Consider the following 13001-nt stretch of genomic DNA (forward strand, 5'->3'; position numbering starts at 1 on the left):
CCTCCTTCTCAAAGAACGAGACTTCGCCTATCTCCTAACCTGGGTCACTGGTACCCAACTATGCTCGAAGGAAACCAACGATATGACCCCGCCCACATCCGGCCGAGGCTCTTGGCCCCGCCTACATCCGAACGGAGACCTCCGAACGGAGACCGAAGCTTGTGGCCCCGCCTCCAAACTGCCGCCGATTCTGCCCGAAGGAACCCGAAGCGGAGACCCCGGCTTCTCCCGGCTTCTCCCGGCTCCGAAGCGTCCGTCCGAGCCCGAAGCTCCGGGCCCCGCCTCTTTACGTGCACTGGGCTCGGCTGCCGAGGGGTAAAGGTGCAGCCACGGGCTGGAGCTGTCGGGTGCCGGTTGCCGGCAGCTTCCCTCCCCGGCTCGCAGCCTGACGGGGCAGCACATCCGGCCCGGGACCGCGACAGAGCAGCGCGCGCTGGGCCGGGGAGGCGTGGCCACAGCCTGGGCGCCCGTGGGCCCGGACCGCTTGGCCGCCTCCCGCCCGGCGGGCGGCGCGGAGCCAGGCCCAGGTGGGCGGGGGGCACGGGCGACCTGGGGTGAGGCGGGGGCTGCGGACCGGCCGGCGGACGGGGGCGGACTCGGCGCCGGGAGCGCGGCCGAGCAGGGGGTGGTGTAACCGCCTGTGGCTCTGCCGGAGCCGGTCTGACCTGCGCTGGGGGAGTGGGGACGTACGGGGTGGGGGCGCCCTCCAGGCTTTAGGTGGAAGAAACGTCTGCACCTTGGATGGAGGTGGAGGTGGAGGCTGGAGTCTGGGTTCTCAGAGAGGGAGGGCCCGAGTCCCTGGATCCTTCCAGGAGGAAGGGGCTGGGAGCTCTGGAATCCTGGGCTCTGCAAGGGAAAGGCCTGGGACAAGGGTTGTTGCTGGGTTCTCAGCGAGCGATGACTGAATCCGTGGGTCCCCAATGGGGGTTGGGGGATTAGCTTCCATTTCTGCGATCGCAGGGGGAGGGGCCGGATTCCTGGATCCTCGGGGGAGGGGCTGAGAGGTCTGGATTCCTGGGTTCTCAGAGGAGGACTGGAGGCCTGGGTTCTCCAAAAAGCGGGGCTGGGGGTGTATTGCTTTATCCTTGAAGGAGGAAGGTCCTGGAGGTCCGGATTCCTCTGTTCTCAGAGGAGAGGGGCTGAGGGTAGGGCTCCACGATCCTCCACACTGGGGACTAGAGGGGGTGGGTTCCTGAATCCTGTAAGGGCGAGGGGCTGATGGCCCGGATCCCTGGGTTCTCACAAACCCTCTGCCCCTCCCCCAGACCATGTCGCCTGAAGAATGGACTTATCTAGTGGTTCTCCTTATCTCCATCCCCATCGGCTTCCTCTTTAAGAAAGCTGGTGAGTCAGGTTCCCTCCCTAGTGGAAAATTGGGGGGTGGGGGGGCACCAGGCAGGGGACTCCCTGGAAGGGTCCAGGCTTATGCTGTCCCTTCTCCCCGCAGGACCTGGGCTGAAGAGATGGGGGGCAGCAGCTGTGGGCCTGGGGCTCACCTTGTTCACCTGTGGCCCCCACACTTTGCATTCTCTGATCACCATCCTTGGGACCTGGGCCCTCATTCAGGCGCAGCCCTGGTGAGGATTTGGGGTGGTGGGGGGCGGTGTGGAGGGAGAACAGAGGGGGAGGAAGCAACCTGTTTCCTTTTTGGGTCTGTCTCCCTTTCTGCCTTTGTCTCTGGGTGTCTCTTTTTATCTCTGGATTCTCCGTGTGGTTTGGTCTGTGTTTCTTCCTGTCCGGCCTTTTTTTCTGGGTCTTGTCCCTGCGTGTTTGTCCTGGTTCTTAATATCCATATCATGTATTCGGGAGAACGGGGGACCGGTGGGCGGGCCCTGCCACCATTCATACTTGTATTACGTCTCCCTTTCTTTCTCCGTGTTTCTCGCCTCCCTCGGAAAAAAATGGAGGCCTGAAGGGTTTTCACCCTAAAGCTTATCTTAACCCCTCCTCATTCTCTTCTCTATTGTGGCGCATTTCTGTGGGGCTGAGCCCCCTCTTGCACTGGTTCAGTCTGGCTCCTCCCGTCCTTCCCCCCCTTATCTGTTGGGGGGGGGGTGAGGGAGGGCTTATAGCTAGAATCTGGGGGAGGCGGAGTCGAGGTCCCTGTACCCAGCACACTCGTCCTCCTGCTCTGCCCCAGCTCCTGCCACGCCCTGGCCCTCGCCTGGACCTTCTCCTACCTCCTGTTCTTCCGCGCACTCAGCCTGCTGGGCCTGCCCACTCCCACGCCCTTCACCAATGCCGTCCAGCTGCTGCTGACACTGAAGGTCAGACGCCCCTCCACCCCTCTCTTGGTGCCAGGGAACGGCCCATCTTCTCGGCCTCCTCCACACCCACTCTCTGGGGCAGTAGGGGAGGTGGGATTTTTATCTCTGGAGCACCCCCAGGGGCAGGACTTCACCTCTCAACTGTTCCCCGGGGGGGGAAGAAGTAGTCCCTCCTTTCCCCGCGCCAAGTAGGGTAACCGCGGCCAAGTAGTGCAGGTGTCATTTGGTCTTTGCCGTGTGCCAAAGGTTGAGCTAAGTGCTTTACGGACCAGTTCTCGAGGAGTGCATCTTGGTAGCAAGCCATTTAGCCAAGGAGGGGGAAACAGCTTTGGAGAGAAGGCGCTTCTCTGAGGGCACAAAAACAGGACACCCGTGTCTGGCTCGAAACCACCTGGGGAGATGGGTGAAAGCAGGTTCCCAGGCCCCATCCCAGACCAAAAAGTCCTGAGTTCCTGTGTGCTGGGCTCCAGCGACATGTCACACAGGACACAGGACAGTCATGTGACGTAGCGAACCAGGTCTCCCGAGCATCTTGTGTTCTCAGTGGCCCGGGATGCAAGGGCAGGCCGGAGTTGGTTGGCTGAGAGTTGGAGGAGGAGCCTTTCGGCATGTAGGAACAGCACGTGGAAGGGAGCAGGCTGAGCCCGGTGACTGGGTGCCAGCCACAGCGAGTGTTCATTGAGAGACGGAAGGGGAAGGGAAGCGGGGCCAAGGTGAGGGGTTTAGGCTTCCCAGGGGGCCCAGGATCCACCGGAAGCGGTTTTGGGGTTTGTCGCCAGAAGAGGTAAGGTGACCACATTGACGTGTTTGGAACTGTGCCCTGGATGCCCACAGAGTTGTCGCGGGGAGCGCAAGAAGGGATGAGGGCAGCCTCCTTGATCAGAGTCCCGCTGACCAGCAGTGGTGGCCTGACCCAGGCCATCGGTAGGCCAGTCGGAGACCCAGCAGCAAGTGCCGCGTTGGGGATACTTTGAGGAGTCCTTCTTGACAACAGTGTGGGCGGGCGGGGGGGCGGAGGAGCCAGAAGGGACAGTGAGGATCCTGGGCCAGCCACGGGGAGCCGGTACCAACCCTGGGGACGAGAGCGGGGCCGGTAGTCGAGCAGAAAGGAGAGTGTCGTGTGGAGTCCTGCCTCCGCCTTGAGAGGCTGAACCAAGGGACATGGCCCAGCTCTCACACCTGCCTTCCCCGCTCTGGTCCTGGGGCTCCCTTCTGGCAGAACCCAGGGGGAAGTCGGAAGGCCGGCTGAGGCCTGTGGCTGCCGTGTCAGCCTTGGGCCTGCGGAGAAGGTGGAGAACAGGCCTGCAGGGGCAGGCCCATCACGTTCAGCCTGGCGGCTGGGCAGCAGAACGGAGGCCAAAAGCTACAGACTCAGAGACCTACGGTAGATTTGGGGAGTAAGGAAGGTTCCCTGCCTGAGCAGTTAATTGCCTGCTGGTGGCATTTGCCGAGGGGAGAGCGCCACCTCTGGGGAATGGTAACGTGTTCCGCTCTCGAGGCCATGAGTTTGAGGAACGCGGTAGGCTTGTATTATTGACAAGAGGCACTTTGAATGGTTTTGGGGATGGAGGGAGGAGCCCAGACAGGGTACAGCTTGGAGATCATGAGAGCGAGAGCGTGCGTGGTATGAAGCCACGGCCCGTGGGAGAACACAGAAGGGGGAACCAAGAGACAGAAAGGCCCAGGAGGCAGTGCTAGGGAGCACCTGTGGCCAGAAGCTGCCACCCTGCGACTCATGACTCTGGATGCCGAGAGCCGCCCATGGACTGGAACCTCAGCTCCCGGTGGCTTCCCTTGGCTGCAGGGAGGTGAGGGTGAGGAAGGCCCGGGGTCTGATCTGTCCCCCACCCGTGCCCCTTCCTCCCAGCTGGTGAGTCTCGCCAGTGAAGTTCAGGACCTGCACTTGGCCCAGAGGAAGGAAATGGCCACAGGCTTCAGCAAGGGGCCCAGCCTGGGGCTCCTGCCTGATGTCCCCTCTCTGATGGAGACGCTCAGCTACAGCTACTGCTACGTGGGAATCATGACAGGTGAGTGTGGCTGCGCCCCCAGCCCTGCCTCCCTGCGTCTCGTCACCACTGCCTGTCCCCATTCTCCACCCGGACTTTGGTGCCTGTTCTGTGATCCTGCCTCTGTTCCAACATCTGCTCCTTTTTTTTTTTTTTTTTTTTTTAATATTTATTTATTTTTGAGAGAGAGAGACTGAGTGCCAGTGGCAGAGGGGCAGAGAGAGAGGGAGACACAGAATCCGAAGCAGGCTCCGGGCTCCGAGCTGTCAGCACAGAGCCCGAGGTGGGGCTCAAACTCACGAACTGTGAGATCATGACCTGAGCCGAAGTCAGATGCCATGCAGGCGCCCCAGCATGTGCTCCTCTTGAGGGCGAGCATCTCTGCCTGGGTCTACATCAGACTCTCCCGCTGGCCCTCCAGAGCAGAGACAGACTGTTCTTGGCCTCAGTGGTTCCTTGTGGCTTCTTGGGAGCAATCAGGAGACAAAGGAGCAAGGTCTATGCAACCCTGATGTTCCTATCACCCAAGGAACAAATACATTCACATTATGCTCCCATTTTTAGCGTCCGAAAATATTTTCCATTAATGTTGATGTCCTAGGAGGTTTTCTGTCTTTTTTTCCTAAGATTTTTTTTAAGTTTATTTATTTATTTTGAGAGAGAAAAAGAGCACAAGCCAAGGAAACGCAGAGAGAGAGAGAAAGAATCCCAAGTAGTCAGCGCAGAGCCTGATGCGGGGCTCAAACTCACAAAGTGAGATTGTGACCTGAGCTGAAATGAAGAGTCGGACGCTCAACCGACTGAGCCACCCGGGTGCCCCTAGGAGGTTTTCTTTTTTATGACAGCTTTATGGAACCGTAACTGATATGTTCACCCACTTAAAGCTACATGCAGCTCAGAAGTTGTTAGCATAGTTACAGACTTGTGCGGCCATCACCACCATGTCATTGTAGACATTGCATCGCCCCAGAAGGAAACTCTGGACCCTGTAGCCATCGTCCCTCAAACCGCATCTGCCCCCAATCCCTGGGAACCACTGACTGACTCTGTCTCTATAGATGTCCCGGTGCTGGTCATTTATGAATGGAATCCTACCCTCTTCTCTCTGTTCTTTGTGACACGTAAGGCTGTCACTTCCGTTAATCCGCACCTGCTCCCTCCCTGGGCCAGGCCGTCAGTTTATCTCCAGTTTATCTCCAGCGCTACCACTGTCTCCTGTTTTCCACCGGTGACCCTCTGCAGCCCCCGCCCTGCTCAGGGGCCAGGGTAAATGGCATCCCGGCACCTCTCTGTTGGAAGAGCCTACAGCGGTTTCCTGGCTCTTAGAACAAAACCCTGAGTCCTCCCTGCCTGCAACCCTCTGACCTTTTCTCAGACCACTCTGTTCCTCTCCAGTTGCACTGCCCTACTTCCTCCTTCATGCAGAGGTCAACCCCCCCACCCCCCCACCCCTCGGGTCCCGCCTATCTGCCCCTGTGTTTGCCTATCTGCCCCTGTGTTTCCTGGGGACTTGTCTCCATACCCCCCACTCTCCAGCTCTTTGTTCCTCGCTACTTAGCGGTCTGTCCTTTATCTTTTTCTCTGAGTCCTTGAACTCCCCCTCTCTGGTTTCTTTCTTTGCTTTCTTTCTTTCTTTTTGTTTTTAATGTTTATTTATTTTTGAGAAAGAGAGCGCAAGCGGAGGAGGGGCAGAGGGAAAGGGAGACACAGGATCCAAAGCAGGCTCCAGGCTCTGAGCTGTCAGCACAGAGGGGCTTGAACTCACAAACTGTGGGATCGTGACCTGAGCCGAAGTTGAACACTTTAAGGACTGAACCACCCAGGCGCCCCTACTTTATTTTTAAGTAATCTCTACACCCAAAGCCCCACATGGGGCTTGAACCACGACCCCCAAGATCAAGAGTCTAAGACTCGCTGGTTTCTTGTCCCTTTCTCTCAGAGTCTCCCTCCTCTCGTTCCGGTTACCTAGCCCCACCCCCTCCCCCACTCCTCAGCGCCCAGTCTCAGCCCCCACCCCCCACCCCCCCCCACCTCCAGACCAGTCTCTGACGGCTGCCCCTCCCTCCCGCCACAGGCCCGTTCTTCCGCTACCGCACGTACCTGGACTGGCTGGAGCAGCCCTTCCCGGGGGCCGTGCCCAGCCTGCGGCCCCTCCTGCGCCGAGCCTGGCCGGCCCCGCTCTTTGGCCTGCTCTTCCTGCTGTCCTCACACCTCTTCCCGCTGGAGGCCGTGCGTGAGGACGCCTTCTACGCCCGCCCGCTGCCTGCCCGCCTCTTCTACATGATCCCCGTCTTCTTCGCCTTCCGCATGCGCTTCTACGTGGCCTGGATTGCCGCCGAGTGCGGCTGCATTGCTGCCGGCTTCGGGGCCTACCCCGTGGCCGCCAAAGCCCGGGCCGGGGGCGGCCCCACCCTCCAATGCCCACCCCCCAGCAGGTCAGGCGGCGGGAGGGAGGCTTCCCAAGACCCGGCAGGCCCCGTCAGCACAGGCTGTCCCTGCCCCTAGCAGGGAGGAGAGTGGGGGAGCAGGGGGTGCAGCTTCGCCCCCTGCTATCAGTGGAGTGTCGCCCCTTGGCCACCACCGCCCATCTACCCCTGCCCTAGGGAGCAGTACTCTTCATACCTGCCACTGCCCCCTGTTGCTAACGCTTGTCACCTCGTGGGATGGTGAATTGCTCTCTGTTGCTAGGAAAAGGTGGTATCTTAGCAACCATGTGCCTCCCCTCTGTTGCCATGGAAGTGTCACCCTGGTAACCTGGTTGTGCCTGGTTACTTGGGATACCATCTTTGGGCTGTGATGGGGCCTACCCTTTGTCGCTAGGGAGATGGTTACCTAGCAACTGGACTGCCCCTCTTTGCTAGGGGGGGGCGCTTCCCTAGCAACCATGGCCTGCCCCTTCCTGCCACAAGACTCGCTTTTCATTGCTATGTAAATGGCGCCCCCTAACCTGCCCTTGGTTACTAGACGCCAGCGCACAGGCCCCCAACCATGTGATGTCCTCACGAAACAGCCTGCACTTTCTGAGGACATGGCGTCCCTGACCATGCTGTCCTCTGGCAGAGAGGACGCCGCTCCCAGCAACCGCGGGTGGCTTTCCTACCACTGCTGAGGAAGTACCCCAGTAACTGTGGACTGACCTTGTTCCTAGTGCCACCCCCCCTCCTCGTTCTTGAATTGCTAGCCAGGAACTAGGGGCTGTCTTGTTGCTAAGGAAGTGTTGCTCTCAGGTTGCTAGGGAAATGATGCTTCTAACCACTGGGACTGGACTCCACCTCCCCATCCCACCCCGCACTTCCCCCCTCCCCCATCCCCGGTTCCTAGCAACCATCGGGTAGACCTCTGGTTACTAGTGAGGGCGTCCGCCAGAAAATGGCAAGCAGGAATTGAAGGCTTTTGTAATAGATGGCTCCCCTCCCATTCTCAGAAGCCACCCACCCTGGAGTGGGTGAAAGATGTTCACCGCCACTGGGACTGTTGGCACCAGTGATCCAGGAGCCACTGTAGTGCTGGAGATGACACTTAACTGAATAATCATAAAGACCAGGAGGGGCCCTTTCTGGAAGTGTTTCTAAACATCCTAGGCCTTGTTCCTAAGGAATACCCTTTCCCTAGCAACAGAGACCATCAGGTGTCATGTGGGCCTCAAACATCTCCCTAGCAATCATAGACCACCGCGTTGTTAGGGATGCTACTTCCCTAGCAACCACAGTGTCTTGACAACTTAGGACCACACTGGGCGGCTGCTCTGAATACAGTGAGCTTGTTTGCCCTTCCCTAGCATCTGAGACCCCTGAAGGGTCAGGTTGCTGAGGACTCGTAGCTTAGCAACTGTAGCCCCTCAAGGCTTTTCGTTGCTGTTGTAGCCCTGAGACCAAAAGAAGGAGGACCCCTTGTCAGTGAACTGTTGTGCCCCCACCCCCAGTCTTCGTCCGGGAAAAGGCTCCCTCTGGGCTACCCTCCCCGGTTGCCCTAGCAAATGTGACAGCCAGAGCTCTAGCCTGGCCGCGATCCCCTCCTTAGCATCCGGGGCTGGGACAGTAGCCAGCGTCGGGAAGGGGTCTGGCTGAGCTGCATGTCTGTCCCCCACCCTCATCCTCCACACCCCCCCCCAGTCCGGAGAAGGCGGCCTCCCTGGAGTACGACTATGAGACCATCCGCAACATCGACTGCTACGGCACTGACTTCTGCGTGCGGGTGCGGGATGGCATGCGGTACTGGAACATGACGGTGCAGTGGTGGCTGGCGCAGTACGTCTACAAGAGCGCACCTGCTCGCTCCTATGTCCTAAGGTGAGCGCGCCTGCCCTGGGAAAACACGGAACTACACCTCCCAGCAGCGCCTGGGGCTGCTTGCGGGCTCCTGGCCGGACCTCTGCCCCAGAGGATCATGGGAGTTGTAGTTTCTTGAGCCGGTTCCCAGCCCCTGATTGGCATTGCTCTGGGGTAAACCGTTCCCTTTCTCTGGGCCTCAGTTTCTACTTGTGTAAAGTCAACATCTTTGGACAGAAGCAGTGTACTGAATCCTGTGGACTCTGGCCAGACTTTTTGGGATCCTGGCCCAGCCAGATACAGAGAAACCTTAAGTAGCTAGTTGACCTGTGTTTCCTCAATTCTTAAATGGGGGTGATGCTGTTAACTTACTTCAGAGATTGATGAGAGGATTAAGCGATGTGAACATACCTAACGTGAGGCCCGCCAGGTGAGTAGTCACCGTATAGTAGCTTTTATTCATTATTCATCCAATACTTCTTGAGTGGAAACTCGAGTGTGCCAGACATTGTTATGTTTACAGCCTTAGGACGTAGAGCTTACTTTCCTGGTTTCAAAAAAAATTTTTTTAATGTTTATTTGTTTTGAGAGAGAGAGAGCGTGAGTAGGGGAGGGGCAGAGAGAGAGGAAGACACAGAATCCGAAGCAGGCTCCGGGCTCCGAGCTGTCCACACAGAGCCCGATGCAGGGCTCGAACTTGTGAACCGTGAGATGATGACCTGAGCCGAAGTCAGACACTTAACCGACTGAGCCACCCAGGCTCCCTGCCCTCATTTTAAAGATGAGGGAACTGAGGCTCAAAGAGGTTAGGTAACCTGCCGAGTGTCACTCCGCCTTCCCAGAGCCACCAGATGAGGTCAGGACGCAGCTGCAGAGCTAGGAGCTAAACCTACCTGGGTGTCCGGACTGGGCATGGCCTGGATGTGGGGATGAGAACGTGAGGAAGTGAAGCGTGATGCCAGGTGATGGCTGTGAGTGACTGAGATGGGAAGACTGGCCAGGAGGAAGTTTCCGGAGCGGCTCGGGTGAGGGAGTGAAACTTGGGTGGAGTCCCACGGACTCCCAGGTGACTGTCAGGTTTCAGCTGGGGTTACTGGATAGGTGGTTAGTTACGGGACTCTGGCGCAGAAGGAGGAGACGGTGTGAGAAGCGGGCGCTCAGGTCCCTTCAGGTAGCGGTACCTAACACTCGGGCTGAGCAGCAGGTCAAAGCAGCGGGCACTCCAGTGTTTCGGTTAGAGGTTCTCGGCTGGGGGCAACTGTGCCACACTCCCCGGGGGCATTCGGCAACGCCTAGGAGCCCTTTGTGCCATAACTGGGAGATGCTACTGGCAGCCAGTGGTTACAGGCCCCAGACGCTCTTCAACACCCTGCGTGGCACGGGACGGCCCCCGCTCCAGCACAGAATGATCTGGCCCCAAATGTCAGTAGTGCTGAGATTGAGAAACCCTGGTGTAGACGAGGGACGAGGAGGAGCCGGCCTAGACGGAGCCGATGAGCTAGGAGGACAGTCAGGAAAGCAGAGAGGGATCATTTGTGTCGGGTGATGTCAGGAGCTTCAGTACAACAAAGGCTCGGGCTTGGGTGTGACGGGAGGGTGCGGGGGAGTCTCCAGCAACCTTGATGGGAGCAGTTTGGAGGGTGGAAGTGAAAGCCAGCTGGAGTGGGTTCCAGAGAGGACGGAAGCGGGGAAAGGCTGAGGGGGAGTACGGACTGTTCTTGGGAGAGTGTGCAGGTGGGGAGAGCAGGTAGGGACCACAGCTCAGAGTTCAGGTGCCCGTGTGGAGTTCAAGGTGCCTGGTGGGCCGTTTATGTGCGTCCCTTCCACCTTGTTTTTCCCTGTCGGAGAACGTCTCTTGAAATGCTCCCGACCCGGGGAATTCTGTCTCCACCATTGGCAGAAAAGAAAGAACACGGTTTTGTTATTAAAGAGCTAGCATTGAGCCAGGCTGTGCACCACGTAACCCACTAACGAGATTACCAAGACGAAAAGAAAGCTCGCCTTGTTGTCGGAGCCACCTGTCACAGTCCCCTGCACAGCATGCTCCCAAGAGAAACAATAACCTGTCCTCAAGTAAGAGGACCCACCGACTGTTTGCCGTGATGCACGGTCTCCTGTTCTGCCCAAGTTCAGTTGGTAATGGGGTAGCCACCCGTGCTGATCGTCTCTACCTGAAGGAAGAATGCAACTAGGTGTCAAGCAGGCGGTAGTGTGATGCCAGCTGCCTAGGATGAACCCCCACAGTGGCGGGAGACGGGGGCTCCAGCTCCCGTGACGTTTATAGTTCAAAGACTGGGTACCACCACCCTCCAGAAAAACATTCGTGGACTGTGTTTTCATAAGGCTTATTTCCAAGCCTTTCCGAACGTTTCCATCTATATCCGAAGGACGGAGAAAAGTTTCTGAAGCACTATGTTTTTTCGTGGAAGTGGCTGAAGAAGAGAGAGGGGAAAAGGTCTCCCTTTTGGGCAAGAGTGAAAATTCAGCCTTTTTACGGACTCTTTATGCCTCCAAGGATGGGGGGCAGCATTATTGTGTCCTTAGGTTCAAGCACCCTGATGTACCCCGGGGAAAGGCTGATGCCCACAGACAAGGAAGAACCCACATCTCCATTCCAGGCGGAGTCCTCTGTGGTGATTTCTGTGTCTCTGAGGAAGGAGGGACCGGAGCCTGAATTTATAGCATTTTGGGGTCCAGAGAGAGAGGAGACCATGGCTAGAGATGACTGAGTCTTCATGAATCAGGAATTCCACTCTTAGATCCCCAAGACGAAGTGGCTAGGGGCTCAGGTTCATGGGTCTTGAGGAAAGCTGTGATAAGAGGGCATTAACTAGGTTCCTGAAAAGAGAATAGTGATTCCTGAGTCTGAGGGAGGAGGGGGCTGGGGGCCTGGACTCCTGGGTCTGAGGGAGGAGAGTGGAGTTCAGGACTCCTGGGTCTGAGGGAGGAGGGGGCCGGGGGCCTGATTCCTGGGTCTGAGGGAGGAGAGTGGAGTTCAGGACTCCTGGGTCTGAGGGAGGAGAGGCTGGGGGGGGGGGGGGGGGGTCAGGACTCCTGGTCTGAGGGAGGAGGGGCTGGGGTTCTGGGCTCCTGGGTCTGAGGGAGGAGGGGGCTGGGGGCCTGGACTCTTGGTCCGAGAGAGGAGGGCCTGAGGAGTCAGAACTCCTGGGTCTCAGGGGTCTGTACTCCTGGGTCTCAGGGAGGCGGGGCTGGGGGTCTGGGCTCCAGGGTCCTGAATCCGAGCCCCTCCCCCAGGAGCGCCTGGACCATGTTGCTGAGCGCCTACTGGCACGGCCTCCACCCTGGCTACTACCTAAGCTTCCTGACCATCCCGCTGTGCCTGGCAGCGGAGGGCCGACTGGAGTCGGCCCTGCGGGGGCGGCTCAGTCCCGGGGGCCAGAAGGCCTGGGACTGGGTGCACTGGTTCCTGAAGATGCGCGCCTACGACTACATGTGTATGGGCTTCGTGCTGCTGTCCCTGGGAGACACCGTCCGGTACTGGGCCTCCGTCTACTTCTGCGTCCACATCCTGGCCTTGGCCGCCCTGCTGCTGGGGCTGGCTTTGGGCGGGGGCGGTCCGGGCCGGAGGAAGACCGCCCCCTCGGCCGCCAGCCTGGCCCCAGAAAAGCTCCGGGAGGAATAGGCTGCCGCGGCACCCTTTGCCAGTCGGCCCGGCCACCAAGCTTCTTGCTTGGGAATCCTGTGACCCCGGCTGCCGTCTCCCTTCCCAGAAAGATTGCTGGAGCGGCCAGGGGCCTGGCGAGGATTCCCGTCTCCTCTCCGTACCCTGCGTCCGACGGAGCCGGGCTGCAGCTCTCCCTGCTTCCCCGCCCTCTGCCCTCTGCCCCGAGGGCTCAGGACAACCCTCGACCACCCAGGTGTCCCTGCCCCAGCTTCCGGAGAGAGCCGCACTCCCCCACCCCGCCAGCAGGGGCCGCCAGGCACACGGCTTCTTGGGCACACGTCCTTTTCCTGGCACAGGGTGTGGGGTAGGAGCTTCGGGGCAGGTTCTGGGAGTGGGGAACCTCCTCCCCGTGGCTTTCGTCCCACTTGTACCAGGATTTCAGACCCGGAAGGGAACATAACCCTCCCGTTTCATAAGGGGGAAACTGAGGCACCGAGGAGCAGGCCTGCGGACATGGTTCTTGCAGCTTCCATCTGAGCCACCTCAGGGTCCCAGCGCACCTGTCACCCTCTTGTCATTCTCTGGCCTGAGACACGGTCAGAATGTGTGAGCCTCCGCCAATAAAGTGTTTTGCAAAGATCGTACGTGTGCCTGTGGGTGATCGACGGGCGTGGGGCTCGTGGCGCCGCACATCCAGGGACCACGCTGGCGTCCGTGGGCTTGTTCCCAGGACGTTTCCCAGCAGCCGCCCTGACGCTGAAGTGCTTGCTGTCCTCCCACCACCGCCACCTGGTGGCCAGGTGCGGACCTGCCCGGGGTCCCTTCCTTACCTGGG

At 59.0% G+C, this 13001-nt stretch overlaps 1 protein-coding gene across 3 annotated transcripts; it reads left to right on the forward strand.

Annotated features, from left to right (window-relative positions):
• The first annotated feature begins 162 nt into the window (after positions 1–162).
• Positions 163–12805, forward strand: MBOAT7 (membrane bound O-acyltransferase domain containing 7). Of its 3 annotated transcripts, none has more exons than XM_058708673.1 (8): positions 163–321; positions 1266–1344; positions 1448–1577; positions 2141–2267; positions 4135–4294; positions 6348–6708; positions 8386–8562; positions 11797–12805. In XM_058708673.1, exons 2-8 carry the CDS (start codon positions 1269–1271, stop codon positions 12182–12184), a joined length of 1419 nt encoding a protein of 472 aa, XP_058564656.1. In that variant the 5' UTR covers positions 163–321; positions 1266–1268; the 3' UTR covers positions 12185–12805. The 3 variants fall into 3 exon arrangements, with proteins under 3 accessions (XP_058564656.1, XP_058564657.1, XP_058564659.1); XM_058708674.1 differs by having other exon boundaries at positions 195–527; XM_058708676.1 differs by lacking the exons at positions 163–321; positions 1266–1344; positions 2141–2267 and having other exon boundaries at positions 1464–1577.
• The last annotated feature ends 196 nt before the right edge of the window (positions 12806–13001 follow it).

This window comes from Neofelis nebulosa, chromosome 17 (assembly GCF_028018385.1).
Source record: "Neofelis nebulosa isolate mNeoNeb1 chromosome 17, mNeoNeb1.pri, whole genome shotgun sequence".
NCBI classification, from domain to species: domain Eukaryota; kingdom Metazoa; phylum Chordata; class Mammalia; order Carnivora; family Felidae; genus Neofelis; species Neofelis nebulosa.